Below are 15,676 nucleotides of genomic sequence, written 5' to 3' on the forward strand. Positions count from 1 at the left end.
CACGTGCAACTTGCCAAACACCTAGAGAAAAGCTAGGCTAGGTTCAACATTGACAAAGTGCAGTTGAGAGGAGAGAGAGGATGCAGCTCACCGGACTTCGGGGTCCCGCCGTCACTGGTCTTGTCCAACACCGATCTTGACATTCTTGACTTCCCCCGAAAACCCATTACTAATTAAATCGCAACACGAATTGATATATTTTGATGTTGAACTTGAATGATTCTCCTTATTGTGGATGAGTGGCCTGTGGGAATAATCGCAAGCCAAATCAAACTTGCAAATTTTGATTTTTTTTTGTTCAAGTGGTTTTGCTTTTCTTTTTCCAATGCTGGAATGGCTAGCCATTCCTAGTGCTAGGACAAGCATCAATATTCAGTATGATGTTAATCTTGCATTCCTCTATTTACTTAATATTTATAGGGAAAAATAAAGATCTCTCTAGAAGCATCAGCCACAACCACAAGTTTTTCTTTGTCAAACTTGGCACAGTCAAGTTAATCGATTTATGGGTTTCCAATCTTTGGATTTATAAGAGCTTGTTTGAATCTGTCTCTCTATTTATCAGTTGTTGTCAGAAACCATTAACGGCAGCGAAAGCCAAGGATGGCAAGATCGGCGGTGGAAGAGACCAGTGACAGCGGGACCACAACTTTCGACGAGCCACAGCCTCTCTCTCCTTTTGTCTGCACTCTGTTAATGTTGAACCTAGCTTTTCTATCTCTGTCCATCAATTCGGGTGTTTGGCAAGCTGCATGTGCGTTTCACTTGAGCAATGTTAGTCAATTTAAACAGAGACTTTAACAGATGTCTTAATTTGGCTCTTTAAACAGAGTTCAAGGTGTAAATTGACTAAAATAAAAGTTCAGGGAGTCTCTTGACCACTACTTAAAAAGTTTAAGGGGTCTCTTGGCATTTTTCCCATTTTTTTTTACAAATAGCATGAGTAGGATAAATTGGGCTAGAGGGACTACATTCAGTGTAAGTAGGGTCTCATCCCCATAACTGCTACAAGAGTATAACATAGCAAACAGAGAGTGGTCCAAGGAAGCCTCAGCTTACAATTATACACTATAATTGACATTGAATCAACGAGCTTGCATAAGGCAATACACAGACTAATTTTCATTAGGGAACATTTCAAGTGCTCAGCAATCCCATATGTTGATTGGAACAAAAATTTTATCCAAATAACCCGGACGACCATTGATCCACTCCAATGCATCCCACCAACTCTTCAAACCCTTTATCCTCTTCAAATTCTGAGTAGATACTTCATCAATTAATGGATTCTTAAGATTTGGGCATTTATAAAAACTCAACCATTCTAACTTTGGTGCAATGTGTAAACCACCAAAGATGCTAACTAGTCCAGGCATGTCATGAAGTGAAATCTTTTTCAAATTTGGGAGAAAAGAAGTGGTTTTGTGCTCAACAGCAATGTCAAAACATACTATGCTGTTGATGGAGGCACAGTCTTCAACATTAAGCTCTTCTAATTTGCATAGGTTATTAAGCAACCCTTGTGTGAAAATAGTGGTCAACTTGGGACACGTGCACAATGTCAAGGACTTGAGAAGAGACAAAGAATTTTGCTGTACTGACCCCTCCCAGATGCTCCTTAAACTCCTCATATAATATATATACAGGTATTCAAGTGATCCAAGAACAAATTTTTCTGTACCATATGATTCAGATACATTTTCATTGCTATCATCTTCTTTATAACCATCTGCTTCATCTATAATCACTTGAAGCTTATTACATTCCCCCACAACTAAGCATTTTAGTTTCTCCATATTTTGAATTCCAAAATCAGATAGCTTCTTAACAGTTGCATGCCTGTCCAAGAAAAATGCCGTGGCATGTTGGAGTACCTTCCTAATATCTCTAGGGACACTCCTGCCATTTATGTATTTCAAGCACCTCTCCCATCGTTCTAGTTCAAACTCAACATCACGAGGGACTCGAGATAAAATGCGCTTGACATGACGGCCAACAATAAATCTGAAATACAACAGTGCAGGGATTTTGCACTGAATGCGACTTAAAAGCTCCATCCTTGGAAAATAGAATTTAAGCATGTTCAAATTCTTTAAGCTACATATTTCAGCAACAATAGCTTCCACACATGCATCCCATTGCTCAGCATCTGGATTCACATCAATATTCAACTCTTCTAAGTTAGATAGGGCAGAAATAACTCCACAAGGAACCATGGCACTTGATTGCATGGCTTTCCTACCATCACTCTTATATCCATAAAATGAAACTTCAAAGCAAGTCAGATTAGTTAACTTCTTAATCTCATGAGGTAAGTCCATAATCTCGGTCCCTTCAAGATCAAGAACCTCGAGCTGCTTGAGTTCTCCAACTTTGGGTGACAACCTCATGAATCGATGGCAATCATTTAGAAACAGTCTTTTGAGGCTAAACAATCTGATAATGGACTCAGGTAAGGACTTTATACCAGTCCTGGATAGGTTCAGGATTTCAAGAGCAGGCATGTAATCAAAAAATGTGGGAGGAATCATTTTTAATTTGTAGTTTCTTTTAAGGAACAGTGCTGACAGCTTGGGACACCTTGGATTCTCAGGTAAAACAGACAACTCATTGTCCATCAAGTTCATCACTTTGGCGTTCTCCCAATCCTCATCCTTTGGTGGCTCAGTTAATCCTAAACCGCCCTTCATGAGAAATTGTCGAGATTCTTCTGGTCGATCTGTTTCAGGTTCCATCTCATTGTCTTTGATCTGAAATTCCATCTGCCCGCTAGATTTAGGCATCTTAAGTGCATCAACATCAAACACCACTTCAAGAGGTTTCAGAGTACTTATTGCTTGTTCCATTTCCTCATCTTGTATAAACTCTGGCTGCTTTTGTGAAGCTTCATACCCAATTTCTTTAATTTCAAATTTCATTTCTACACTTGAATTAGATGTCATCTGATTCATCTCAACTGCTCTATCATCAAGCCACACTCCTTGAGGATCTAACTTTGTTTGTCCTTCACTTCTTGCTGCAAAAAGATTTCAAGTAGGCCAATCAAATCCATATCTTTCATAGATTCCAAAATAAGTATAAAAAATATAAAATAAATATTTCACAAAGATTTATATTGAAAAAAGTAAATGTGAAGTTCACCAAGTATCCCTATATTGATTGTTTTCAGCCCATCTGATGCAGCCATGGAGGATTAATTTGCAATTACTTTGCAAATTCGCCTATTCAAGAATTATTTAATTGGGTCCACATGTGAAGTCCAGTTGAAAGTAAAAGTCGTGTGGTTTTAAAGGTCTAAGTATGAGTTTTTTAGGGTAAAAACAGTTTCTATTTGGGTTTTATTTGATGCATTTGCTACTGATCAACCCTCCATGTTGCATGAAGCGGTAAAGCTTGATATGATGCTTTTTGTAAGTCAAGATAAGGTTGTAGTTTTTTGCTGGAGGAGCTTAGGGCCTGTTTGGTTATTATTGGGGTGTGTATTCATATTCTCTTTTCATTTTCTGAACTCATTTTCTATTTCTCAAATCCTGTATTCATTTTCTATTCTCACCTTATTTTCTGTTTGCCACCAATTTCCTAGTCTAGTATTTGATTTCTTTTTCCCCTTCTATCTTTCAATTAAAAAAACAGGTGCTGTCAAACCCACACCACACTTCATATCTCTCTCTCACCAACGGTAAAACCACCATCACCACCAAACCCATATCCACCACCCACAGCCATACCCACTACTTATATTCACCACCACCTACAACCCAAATCCACCACCTACCCCAAATTCACCACCAACACAGTCACAGAAATCCCAACCCACAGCCGCACCTACTGCCCGTATTCACCACCACCTACAACCCAAATCCAGGCCTACAATCTATCTTCACCACCATCAACATCAACCACAAATTCACCATCCCCATAGTCACACAAATACCCACATGCAAATGGGTTCAAAACCCACACTACCATCCAAATCCATCACCTAGAGCCACATCCACAAACCGTTTTCACCACCACCAACCCCAAATCCATGACCCAAATCAACCAAGAGAGAGAGAAAAAAATTGATCTTGTTGAGGAGAGAAATAGAACAATCTTACATCAAAACGGCGTCGTCTTGCGTCAATCGTCGACGAAGAACTCGTCAGAGGATAGAGGGAGAGAATCGGTGTAGAGGAAAGAGAGAAAAGTTGGTTCTGTGACTTGTGAGGGAGAGAAGAAGATGAAGTGTGAGAGAGAGAGATATGAAGTCTTTATTAAATATTTGGGCCCCACCAACTTTGAGTTTTTACAAGAATGCCACTGTATTCATTTTCATTGAAAATGAAAATGGCTAAAAGTTGTATTCATTTTCTGTATTCAAATCCACTTTTTTTTTTTTAACTAAAAATGAATATTGAGTACAAAAACACAACCAAACCAGTTTTTTTATGGTGGATCTCACAAAAAACTGAAAATGATTTAAGAATAAGACAGAACATATATTGGAAGAACCAACTTGTAGGAATGAAATCCGTATCAAGAGGAACAAACCGCAACATCATCTATAAGACAAATAGAACAATGGGTTAGGTGTTCCAGAAGGGAATACCTTTCTCGTGTTCCTCATCAGCTAATTTTGTATCAAAATATTCTTGCTGCTCTAGTTCCCTCTTTGCTTGTTCAGCATCATTTAGTTTCTTCAATGTTCCAGGAATGCAATGCTCTGAGAGAGCTTTTTGGAAGGTCTCAATAGCAGGTTCATAGTGCTTTGAGTGTTTTGCCATTTTCACCAAGGCAGTTCCTTTCCTACTCAAAGTTATTGCAATCATCTTAGAGTCTGATTTAAGTTGTCTTCCCCTTTCAACAACCTCGTCACAATCTTTAATACATTCATCATACTGAAAAAACAATAATATAAGAACTTGGATCAGAGTGTAGTTGAAAAAATATATAAATGCAAATATCAGACAATTGAATACAGTAAGTAATGATGCAGGACAAAAGCTTGAATGGGCTAATATACCAATTTTTATGTAGGATCTTTAGGAGTTTAACACTAAATTAGGGTTCTTTGTGATCATGAAGGGTTTCTTTTTTGATAAGTAATGATATTTTATTTAAGAGGTTACTTCATGTTCACAATGATGAGCACAACGTAATCTAAAAGAACTACAAAAGAATCGTACGCAAGAGTGAAGTGAATTTATGAAATCTAATAAGGAAATTCTACCAAGTAAGAGCCCACGCATGAGCCCAATCAAACAGATTACAGACCAATGTTTGTAACTGAGCCATTGATCATTCTATATTGTCAAAAATACGACTATTTCTCTCCTTCCACAGTACCACATCAAACATAACATAACATAGTTTCAAATATCCAATAAGTGCTTTATGACGCAGGAATACCCAAAAAAAAAAAAAAAAAAATTTAAGTAAAATTGAAAGACTGGAAAATAAAGGGAGAAAACCACTAGAAGTTAACAACTAGGGTGGAGCTGAAGTCAACACTAAACCAAAAGACCATATTTTTCATTTATCAAAATATCAACTATCTTCGAAAGGAGTACAATAGTTTGCTTATAATGGATTGTTAAACCCTAGTACACTGGAAGTGTACTATAGTGGCACAAATCAAGAACCTAGATTACAACGATCAATAAGATCGGAAAGAGAAAAATGCTGCTAGAATTTTATTAAAATCAATCTCACTATTTTTTATTTATTGAATATATAAATATTCTTTTATAGGCCATTGCCAATACTGCTAGAAAGACTAGAACTCCTATATTACATTTTGGGAAAACTATCCTTTAACATCCTATACTATACTTCAGATTACACTTTGCACTCCAAACTTTTTGAATGCACATTTGTATCCTAAACTATGACCATTGTGATACTTTGCACCCTGACATTAAGTTTGCCGTTAACCTGGATGGAAAAATATGACATCACGTGAAAAAATCCAATTGCACATCTTCTCAATTCCTTAAAAACAAATGAGAAATTACACTTTATCACCCTAAACTATACTCTTGAATACATTTTGCACCCTAAACTTTGGATTTCCATCCAAGTTAACAACAAATTTGACGTCGGGGTGCAAAGTGTTATAAGGGTCATAGTTTAGGCTATAAAACATGCATTTGAAAAGTTTAGAATGCAAAATGTAATATGAGCTATAGTTTATAGTTTAAGGTGATAAAGTGTAATTTTCCCTAACTTTTTCCTTAAAAGACTAGTACTCCTAATTATAATGAAAGGTAATTAAGAACTTCAAAACCAAATTGAAGGACTCAAGATGTAAAAATAAATAAATAAATAAAGAATCATGGGCTTCTAGAAGAACCTAGTCCAAAAAAATTGGAAGTTGCCAAATAGGTAAAACTTTAAAACTGAAACAGCAACTTCTAAAAAAAATCTTAATACCAGACTCAGCATTAACTGAAGTAGCATATGAAAAGGCCAAGATGATACGATTTAGGTAACTCAGCAAGTTGGACCTAGCTGAGCTGTATCAAGCTGAAGTAGCATATGAAAAAGCCAAGATGATACGATTTAGGTAACTCAGCAAGTTGGACCTAGCTGAGGTGTATCAAATAGAATTTCAATGAATTGATGAATCAAAATCCAATGACATTGTGATAAAGAAATAATTGACAGAGCCTTAATGGAAATCATATAATAAGCCCCAAGGTCCACATCCATATGAACTCCAACTCATCAAACTATAGAACCAATATGTTAGGAGTCACATATTGCAAAATTCTAACCTTTTCCACTTTCCAGTCTTGGTAACAGCTGCCCAAATTGAGAGAACTTTATAACTTCTAAACACAAAGCATACATACCCAACTCTCAAGTTCAGACAACATAATCTAAGGGGCAGTGTGTATCCACGTGTGCAATAACAGTTAAATAGTGAGTCTAACTCAATTTCGAAATTGAAAACATGATATAAACACATGATTTTAGTATTATTAAACACTTTGTGTGTAATAAGTTTTACCCTAATCTAAGAGAGAGCAACCATGGTGGACCAATCCACTAAGCTGCCACACAAGTCATCAACATAAAGGTTTCAAATTTGGCATATCAAGAAAAACATTGTCAACAAAAGGCAAAAAATTAACAACAAATTAGACCTCCCTATTATTGCTATTCCACATCAAACCCATCTTGTCTAAGTAATCAAACCTAAATAACTCCACCAATCTTTATTTTTGAGCCTTTTTGACACTAAGGAAGGAGCAACAGAGTTCAAATTACACACACACACACACACACACATCATTGAGACATTCATCAACCCAGTCAAGTACAACAACATAACTAAATTGTAACCAAAAGCAAACAAAATTACATGTAAAATAATACCAATGAGCATATAAACTCAATTGTAACCAAAAAAAAAAAATATATATATATATATATATATTACAATCAAAATCAAAAGTAAACCAGTCTGGCCAAGAAAATTTTGTAACCAGATTTGTCATACCTGTCCTATTGCCAGATAAGCAACAGCCCGATTCATGAGACACGAAATGTTCCCATCATCCAACACCATCACCTTAGTATAATGCGCAATTGCAGTATCGAAATCATTCTTAGTATATGCTGCATTGCCCATTTCCTGTTCCTTACATGCCTGCGACTCCCTATCCATCCCCTCATCTGCTGTCAACTCCATCAGATCCAGTTCCTTTGCCAGCTCAGTCTCAGCACTTTTCTTCCTCTCTGGCTGCAGCGACAGCAAAGACGAAGACTGAGGAAACTCTGCATCCACAGAAGTAGGTTTCCAGATGTTGATGTTCAACAAAACCCCAAGTGCTTGTTACTGGGGCTGTAAATGAACCAAGCCGTTCATAAACAGCTCGGGTTTGGCTCGATAAAAAGCTCGTTCATGTTTATTTGTTTGTTTATTAACAAGCCAAGCTTAAGCTTTGGTTTTAGGCTTGTTTAATAAACAAGTTGAGCCCAAGTAAAAAATATTGTTCATGAACAAACTTGTGAACACCAAGGCTCGATATAAAAGTAACAAAAAAAGTTGAGCCTAGGCTTATTTATGAGTTTGGTAATAAAATTGATATGAACTTAACAAGTAAACTCATATCCTTCTAAGACTTTAATTAATTATAAGTTAAGACCATTCATCCAAACTAAATAGGCTAGATAATAAATTTGATATAAGCTTGATAATATACTTGTGTTGGATCTCAAGCTCAAAAACATGATATTAAGTTTGAGCTTGGGCTTGATATTGAGCTTGAGCTTGGCTTAACCAATGAATCAAGCCAAGCTAAGCCAAGCTCAAGCTTTTATACTTTATAACAAGCTCAAGCTTGAACATTCTACTTTTTTTGTCGAGCCAAGCTTGAACATTCGCTACTCAACAAAGCTCGACTCGTTTACAGCCTGGCTTGTATAACCCTCTTGTCCTTAAGATAGTTATTATGGAGCTCATGCATCATCCTCACAAAATTGTTATTTTGAAGGTAGGCCTGGGTGGTTGGATTCGCAGTGAGCTTGTGCCACATTTCAGGCCACAACAACATGTCTTTGAAGGAAGATAAGACTAAACTAGCTTTGGAAAACATGCGAAGATCACATTGTTAGCGCCCAAGGAAACACACTTTAGTTCTTTTAATTAAATGATAGCTTTTGAGAAGTATGGCTCATAGGTCATCACTGACTATGTAATCACCATAGAGCAGGAAAGACAAGCCTACGAAATGAGAATTTAATCTTAACTTATTACAATAATATCATCAAGAAAATGGGGATAAACCAATTATACAGCATACAAACTATTGGAATTTGGGCAAAGTGCGTTCACATGATCAAGAAATAAAAATATTCACACAAGACAACAATATTTAACATGGTTCGCCCAACTGAAGACATTTTTTTATATGTCTTTAATTTCCAATCTTCGAATAAAAGTTTAAAGTAAGAAGAATCTTTACCCCTCAATGCAGCAACCATATTAGCTTGCTGAGTTGCCACACTACTGATTCTTTTCAGGTAGAGCATATATTTCTGCAACATCAGATAAGAGAGTAAGATTAAAAGATAAGACTGCAATGTAAATCATATTTTCTTAGATGTCCAAAATAAAGTGATTTGTTTCCATTAGGGTATATGTAAACCAATTTTTTCATGTAAGCTGAGCACCTCCCCAGCTATTTGGGACAGCCAATCAATTACTAAACTCCCAAATTGCACAGACTACAGCTGATACGAAATTAATCACTCTTATCTTTGATAAAGTAAGGAACTCCCTCAGTTATAAACTCAAACAACATAATTCTCCTAATCCACCCATGTTTTGTACCACGCAAAAAAATCTAAACTGACTCTGACTCTTCAGTTACAAAAGGAGGGTTTTATTTTATCATAGCAGGGTTTAGGGGTCCCAAACAGCTGCTTATTGAAAATATTACAAATAATTTGAATAAGAATCAGTATAGCTTAACAGGAAACGTGTTCCTATTTCAGATTCATTTTTGAAAGGTTTCCAAATGGTCAAATCTTTGACAATAGTAACAGCCTTCAAGTTAAACACAATACTAATTTATCTAACCAAAATCCAATGTTGCTCCTAAGGTCAAAAAGCTTTCTAAGTCAAGAATTTCTCAATGAAAAGGCATAATGATATTAGATTTGTTCTTAAACATGAGGAAGAAAAGAGAAAGATCTGTGCCTGCAGATGGCTTGCCACGTTTTCCCTTGTAAGTCCTTCAACATCCATCAGGCCAAGAATTTTCTTAGGAACAGCCTCTGCATTAGAATTAAAAGACATCAGGCATGATTCTTTAGTCGGGAAATTTAAATTATTACTTTCTTGTAGCAGAGACTCACTTTCAAGTCCCAATTGATTTACAGCTGCCACAAACTTTCTGTGCAGATCTACAGACCAAACTACCCGTGGCTTCTTCTGGCACGATGGGTCTTCACTGTCATTTCCATTTTCATCACCTTCTTCTTCATTACCCAATGATGAGGCCCCTTGTTCACTCTCGCTGTTACCCTGACGAGCCTTGTCTTCATTGGGTGACTTGTTTTGGTCCTTGGGGTCGATTTTTTTTCTCCGGATTACATGTTGCCATATGTTTTTGAGCTCTTCAATCCGAACAGGTTTCAACAAATAGTCAACAGCACCATGAATAAGTGCCTTCATCACAAGCTTGGTATCACTATGAGCTGACAACACTGGAACCACATGGAAAGGCAAAATTAAGCCAATTAACCAAAATTCTGAAACAACAAGTATCTATTTCTCACACTGAGTACTAAATGATAACCAGGTCACAAGAAAAAACCTTCCACTTCAACTAGAAGCCTTTGACCTTACATCTATTACAAAATTCAACACACGTTTTTGGGGACACAAAACCAATTTACTCTAGAGTTATATCTCAAAGAACAAATAAGAAGATGATGCTTACAGATGACAGGAAGGTCCATTTCAAGGCCCACTAGCTCAAGGAGCTTGAAACCATCCATGTCTGGCATATTCACATCACTGATAACCAGGTCAAACTTGTCTATATTCTCCCTCAACATTTCCAGTGCTATGACCGCTTGATTGGCCGTTGTAACTGCAAAAAACAAGATATCAGATATAAAAGAAAGCACCAAAAAAAAAGGTGAAACCCAGATTCTATAATCGAACAAGACACATTGATATGCATCCTACAAGCAAAAAACATAATCTGCATAACAGGAACAGTATTATATAACAGTAAATAACCGCCCAATCAAAACAAAGAGAAACCAGAATTATATTTAAATACTCAAACTTCAAATAGGGAATTAAAATCGAGTAAATATTCAATACTTTGGAGCAATACTTCCTCCTCTCACATAATAGTAGGTCCAAAGGGTTAAAAGCAATATGGGATCTACACTTTTTTTTAGGTTCTACAACAATCCCATTAAACATAATCTCTTAAATATTCCTCCTCATAATGCAAAAATGGATTGTAACATAGCAGCAGATTAACAAAACTACTTAAAAATTGATACACACAGCACCTATATAGAATACTGGTCAACATAATTACATTCAGTTTCCCCTTAAAAAAAAAAGGAAACAAACACACAAGTTTTGCAAAATTTCGAAAACAGCAAACGACTCCAGCAAGACCCACATGTTGCAAAAAAATAAAAATTCAAACCCAACTTCATAAAAATTGAAAACAATTAAAAGAGGATGGAAACAGACCCTGATATTGGCATTTTCGAAGCAAAGTCTCCAACAATTTGAGGCAAATAGGGTCATCATCCACAGCCAAAACACGCATACCCACTTGAAACTTGTCATAATGACTCACATCTTTACTCACCACGCCACCCCTTTGGTCCTCCACAGTCATTGTGAACCAACAACTCTACGAAAAGACCCAGATGAGAAACAGAGCACCCAAAACAGAGATCACATAACAAAGTTTCAATTTTGAATGTTGAGACTCGGTTTTCCAAGTCCTTTTCACCAAACCCAGTTCACAAAATACATAAGCAAGAGACTTTGAGAGAGAGAGAGAGAGAATGTGGAGGATTAAGTAAAGGCTGTACAAAGTGGACAATGATGGTGATGGCCAGAACAGAGTGAAGCGATTCAACCCAACAAAACAGAAATCTTTTTAGTATTTTAGTGAAAGACTCCCTCCCTCTCTCTCTCTCTCTCTCTCTCTCTCTCTCTCTCTCTCTCTCTTCTCTGTTGAATTGTTCTCTCTACTGTATATTTTGTCTTTAGCTTTTTTCTTCCCAACAGAACAGCTTTTTTAAATTATTTTGATTGATGGATGGGTATTATTATTATAATACACCTCTCTCTCTCTCTCTCTCTCTTAAACCCTTTTTCAGTGTTTCTTTTTGGGTAAACTCTCTCTCTGTCTTTCTTTCTCTGGTCTCTATATGGAAGTAAAACAGTGCAAGACCCTTTTGGTTTGATAATATACATCTCATGTCCACAACAAGTTGATAGACCCTTAACCACTTTACTTAAAAAAAACAAAAATACTAATTACTAGTAATAGTGCTTTGTAAGTCAAATGTACTTTCTGAGTCTATTAAATAATAGTCAGCCAAAATCAATGGGTCCTCCCTCCATATAGCTAAAATTTTATAGCACCAATGATTTAATCACGTCTATCATAAGTATGCTTTTCATGTAGAAATTATATGGTGATAAGGGTTATCCAGTAATATTATGGATATTTTCATATTAAATTCTATAAAGTAAGATTACTCGTTCTAATCCAACCCTATTATTAATATTACTTTTTATCTAATAATAATTTGACACTTAAAATTTGTTTAAAAAATATTACAAAGATAATATTTTTATTTATATTTTTACTTCTTTCGTCTGCTGTCTTTTCATCATTACAACATGTGTCGCTTAACCATAATTCTAACACTCCCTCTCATGTGTAGGCTCAAACTCCTTTTTAACAAGTGAGGCCCAACACGTGAGATTTTTAACATTTTAAATGGGAGGTAGAGTGAACACAGGGATCGAACTCAAGATCTCCTACTCTAATACCATGTTAAATTACTGATTATCCCAAAAACTTAAGCTATTAGGAAATGGTGAGTTTAATCAACTAACCACACAATTCTAACAACAACGAGCAATGCTAGTATTCCATTTTTATAAGTCCTGCACTGTTCTTAGAATTTTTTTTTTTTTTTTTTAATATTGGTAAGTTCCATTCACAGGACCTTACCCTACACCCCCATCATACTAATTAATTATGAAAATGATCCACCGGAAGTATTTAGTTTAGTATCAATGACGTGTGCTTATATCGTATGTAATGAGAGAGAGAGAGAGAGAGAGATTACTTGAGAAGTTGCGTAATTAACACCTTGTGAGAAAGAACCTTGATGAGCAATCTGCACCATCACCAAAGATAGCCACCATAAGATGCTAAGAAAAGTTCACACATAAAAATTAAGCACATACAAAGTCACAAATCATCACCTGAGCATTTGGGCTTGGCTGAACATCTTTCTTAGCAGATGATTCTCCACCCTTTGCTGATCCCTTGGTGTCACCCTATCAAATCCCATAATTTGCAAAACCCCAATATTCAAAATCCAAACACTCTTATAACAACGAAAACAATAAACCCAAACACATCAAAAAATGGGAAATTCTAACAACCAGTCACATCAATAAAGATTAAAAAATCAAAAATCAAGAAAGAAAAAGATAAATTTAACATACCTCCATCTACATCAGCACCAAGAAAAAACCAGATAACAAGGAAGCAAAGAACACTCGGTCAGTCAAAACTTACACAACAAAAACTCATTATCAGAAAAGATTAAAAAGGTAATTAAGGACAATAAATTCATTTTCATTGTTAAAAAGCCCAAATTTTCAACGAAATTTGACCTCTCTATATCTGGCGAGGTAAATCTTGAGTGGACCGATGTAATCTTCAAACCCTAGAGTAGCCATAGCCCAAAGCAAATCATCTCCATTAATAGTCTTCCTCTTCTCTCTCTGGCACTTATCGCTAGCCCTACACATTATTCAACCTCCAATTAATCAAACTAAACCTCAAGAGATTGAAAAGAAAAAAAAAAAAAAAAAGTTATGATCGATGTGATTACTCGCCGGTGATGAAGCTGATGAACTCAGAGACGCATTCTTGGACGGCTTCCTTGGCGTCCTTGGCGATCTTTCCATTGGCGGGGAGAGCCTTCTTCATGATCCAGCTAATGTTCGCGATCGGAAGAAACCGGTCCTGCTCGCGAACGTTGGAGCGCGGGCTCTGATCGCCGCTCTCGTCGTAGCTGCCTCCGTTCGGACTCGTCGGAACTTCCGCCATCGCAACCCTAGAAGAAGAAGCACTAGTCCATCACAAAACGACATCGTCAAACAAAAATGTCAGAGAGAGAGAAAGGGACTCGTGGTGGTTTGGTTTGTGTGAGTGAGTGAGTGAGTGAGTGAGTGAGTGAGAGAGAGAGAGAGTGAGTTGGAATTGTTTACCTTGTTAAAGAAAAATGGGCGCGAGAGAGGGAGAGGCTTTGGATGGAGTCGGAAGAAATGGAGGATCGGACGCTGGAGAAGAGAGGAGAGAGGAGACGACTGAGATGAGAGAATGAGGTTTATCAGCACCCTCCGTTTTTTTTTCTTCGAGGAGTGAGGTTATTTTTTTTCTTCGGTCCGTTTGGATTAAATTTAGGTAATGTTTGGATAGCGTGTTTTTGCTGCTTTGCGTTTTTTTCTGCGTTTTCACTTTCTTTTCTTTTTTTCTTTTTTTTTTTTTCACGCGTTTTTCGCACAAGCGGCTACGCAACTTTTGACCGGTCTTATGTGAACAGTACATCTCTGTACTGTTTATAGACCCACAAATTTTATTTTTTATCAATTTTTTATTAAAAATAGGTCTCACGGTACTATTCACATATTTAAAAATTATTGTACTACAGTATTTTCAGTTTTCAATTTTAAATTTCAGCAAAATAAGTTCTATCTAAACAAACCCTTATTATTACTGGAATTGAAAACTGAAAAGTAAAATAATTTTTAAATTTGTTAATAGTACCGTGAAACTTATTTTTAATATTTTTTAATACGTAAACAATATTATAAACGGTATATAAACAGTAATTTTTGTCCCCTTATACAGTAAAAAAAAGGGTAAATTCCAGAAACCTCCCCTGAGGTTTGAGGAAATACCAAACACATCCAACAGTTGTTGAAAATGACCAATTTACTCCTAAAAAGTAGACGACGTGTATTGCCGTTACTCTCTCCAAACGATTTTTTTCCATGGTCTCTGTTCACTTTCTTCTTCACGCCATAACATAAACGCTTCTCTCTGAAAGCTCAAACCACATGTATTTTGAGAAAGATTACAGAAAAAAAAAAATCACTCAGCTAGTACCCATTTTTCAAATCAAAACCATGCATTCTCATTTGGAAAAATAAAAATTTACATTACATTCCAAAAACAAAAATCCTCCCTCCATCAAACCAAGATCAACCCAATTAGATCCAATATCACACAAGGCAATCAAATATAGATCAGCTCAACCAGATCAAAAAAAAAAAAAAAAAAATTCAAAACAAAACCCAGACCCATTGGTGAGCATCGTGTGACCAAGCAACCGCCAACCACCATGGCACCACCCATCACTACCCACCCATCGATTTCAAACCCAAACCACTCCCACCATCAAACATCACATTATTCACACCTCAAACCCAAACAAAACCCAAATTATTTATAATAAAAAGAAAAAGAAAAAAAAGACCCACCGTCGAGCATCGTGTGACCCAGCAACCCCTGTCCACCACGGCACCACCCATCACTACCCACACATCTTCCTCGAACCCAAACCGTTCCAACTATCAAACATCACACCTCAGACCCAAACAAAACCCAAATCAAAAAATTAAAAAAAAAATACCCATACCCACAACGGCAGCTCACCGAACTGACCTTGCAACCGCCGTCTCCACTCATCGTGACCTAGCAATCGCCATCTACAATTCATCGTGATTCGCAACCCAACCACAAAGCTTTTAACGGCGGAGTATAGCTTGAGATTTGTGGTTAAACCGGCTTTGAAACCATTCCGGTGGAGGAGTTGTTGGCCCCGAGTCTGAAATTTCAGACTTGAGCTTGAGAGAGATATTTTTTGACGTGAAGAAAAAGAGAGA

At 36.6% G+C, this 15,676-nt stretch overlaps 1 protein-coding gene across 4 annotated transcripts; it reads right to left on the reverse strand.

Annotated features, from left to right (window-relative positions):
• Positions 1 to 926: 926 nt before the first annotated feature.
• Positions 927 to 14,137, reverse strand: LOC115977624 (nuclear transcription factor Y subunit B-10-like). Of its 4 annotated transcripts, none has more exons than XM_031099595.1 (14): positions 13,997 to 14,137; positions 13,618 to 13,842; positions 13,397 to 13,526; positions 13,226 to 13,231; positions 12,980 to 13,054; positions 12,841 to 12,891; positions 11,216 to 11,381; positions 10,437 to 10,589; positions 9,850 to 10,200; positions 9,692 to 9,768; positions 8,955 to 9,027; positions 7,487 to 7,764; positions 4,592 to 4,880; positions 927 to 3,016 (listed from the first exon to the last, which is right to left on the reverse strand). In XM_031099595.1, exons 2-14 carry the CDS (start codon positions 13,833 to 13,835, stop codon positions 1,146 to 1,148), a joined length of 3,738 nt encoding a protein of 1,245 aa, XP_030955455.1. In that variant the 5' UTR covers positions 13,836 to 13,842; positions 13,997 to 14,137; the 3' UTR covers positions 927 to 1,145. The 4 variants fall into 4 exon arrangements, with proteins under 4 accessions (XP_030955455.1, XP_030955454.1, XP_030955456.1 ...); XM_031099594.1 differs by having other exon boundaries at positions 13,618 to 13,857; XM_031099596.1 differs by lacking the exons at positions 927 to 3,016; positions 4,592 to 4,880 and having other exon boundaries at positions 7,615 to 7,729; positions 13,618 to 13,857.
• Between the last annotated feature and the right edge of the window lie 1,539 nt (positions 14,138 to 15,676).

The sequence above is a fragment of the Quercus lobata genome, chromosome 2 (assembly GCF_001633185.2).
Source record: "Quercus lobata isolate SW786 chromosome 2, ValleyOak3.0 Primary Assembly, whole genome shotgun sequence".
Taxonomy (NCBI): domain Eukaryota; kingdom Viridiplantae; phylum Streptophyta; class Magnoliopsida; order Fagales; family Fagaceae; genus Quercus; species Quercus lobata.

Excerpts from the sequence above, each read along its gene's own strand:
- LOC115977624 (XM_031099595.1), bottom strand. The coding sequence starts at position 13,835 with ATGGCGGAAGTTCCGACGAGTCCGAACGGAGGCAGCTACGACGAGAGC. Across the intron at positions 12,892-12,979 it reads AGCCAAGCCCAAATGCTCAG|ATTGCTCATCAAGGTTCTTT; the intron begins GTGATGATTTGT and ends GTGATGGTGCAG. Across the intron at positions 11,382-12,840 it reads TTAATTACGCAACTTCTCAA|AGTTGTTGGTTCACAATGAC; the intron begins GTAATCTCTCTC and ends GTCTTTTCGTAG.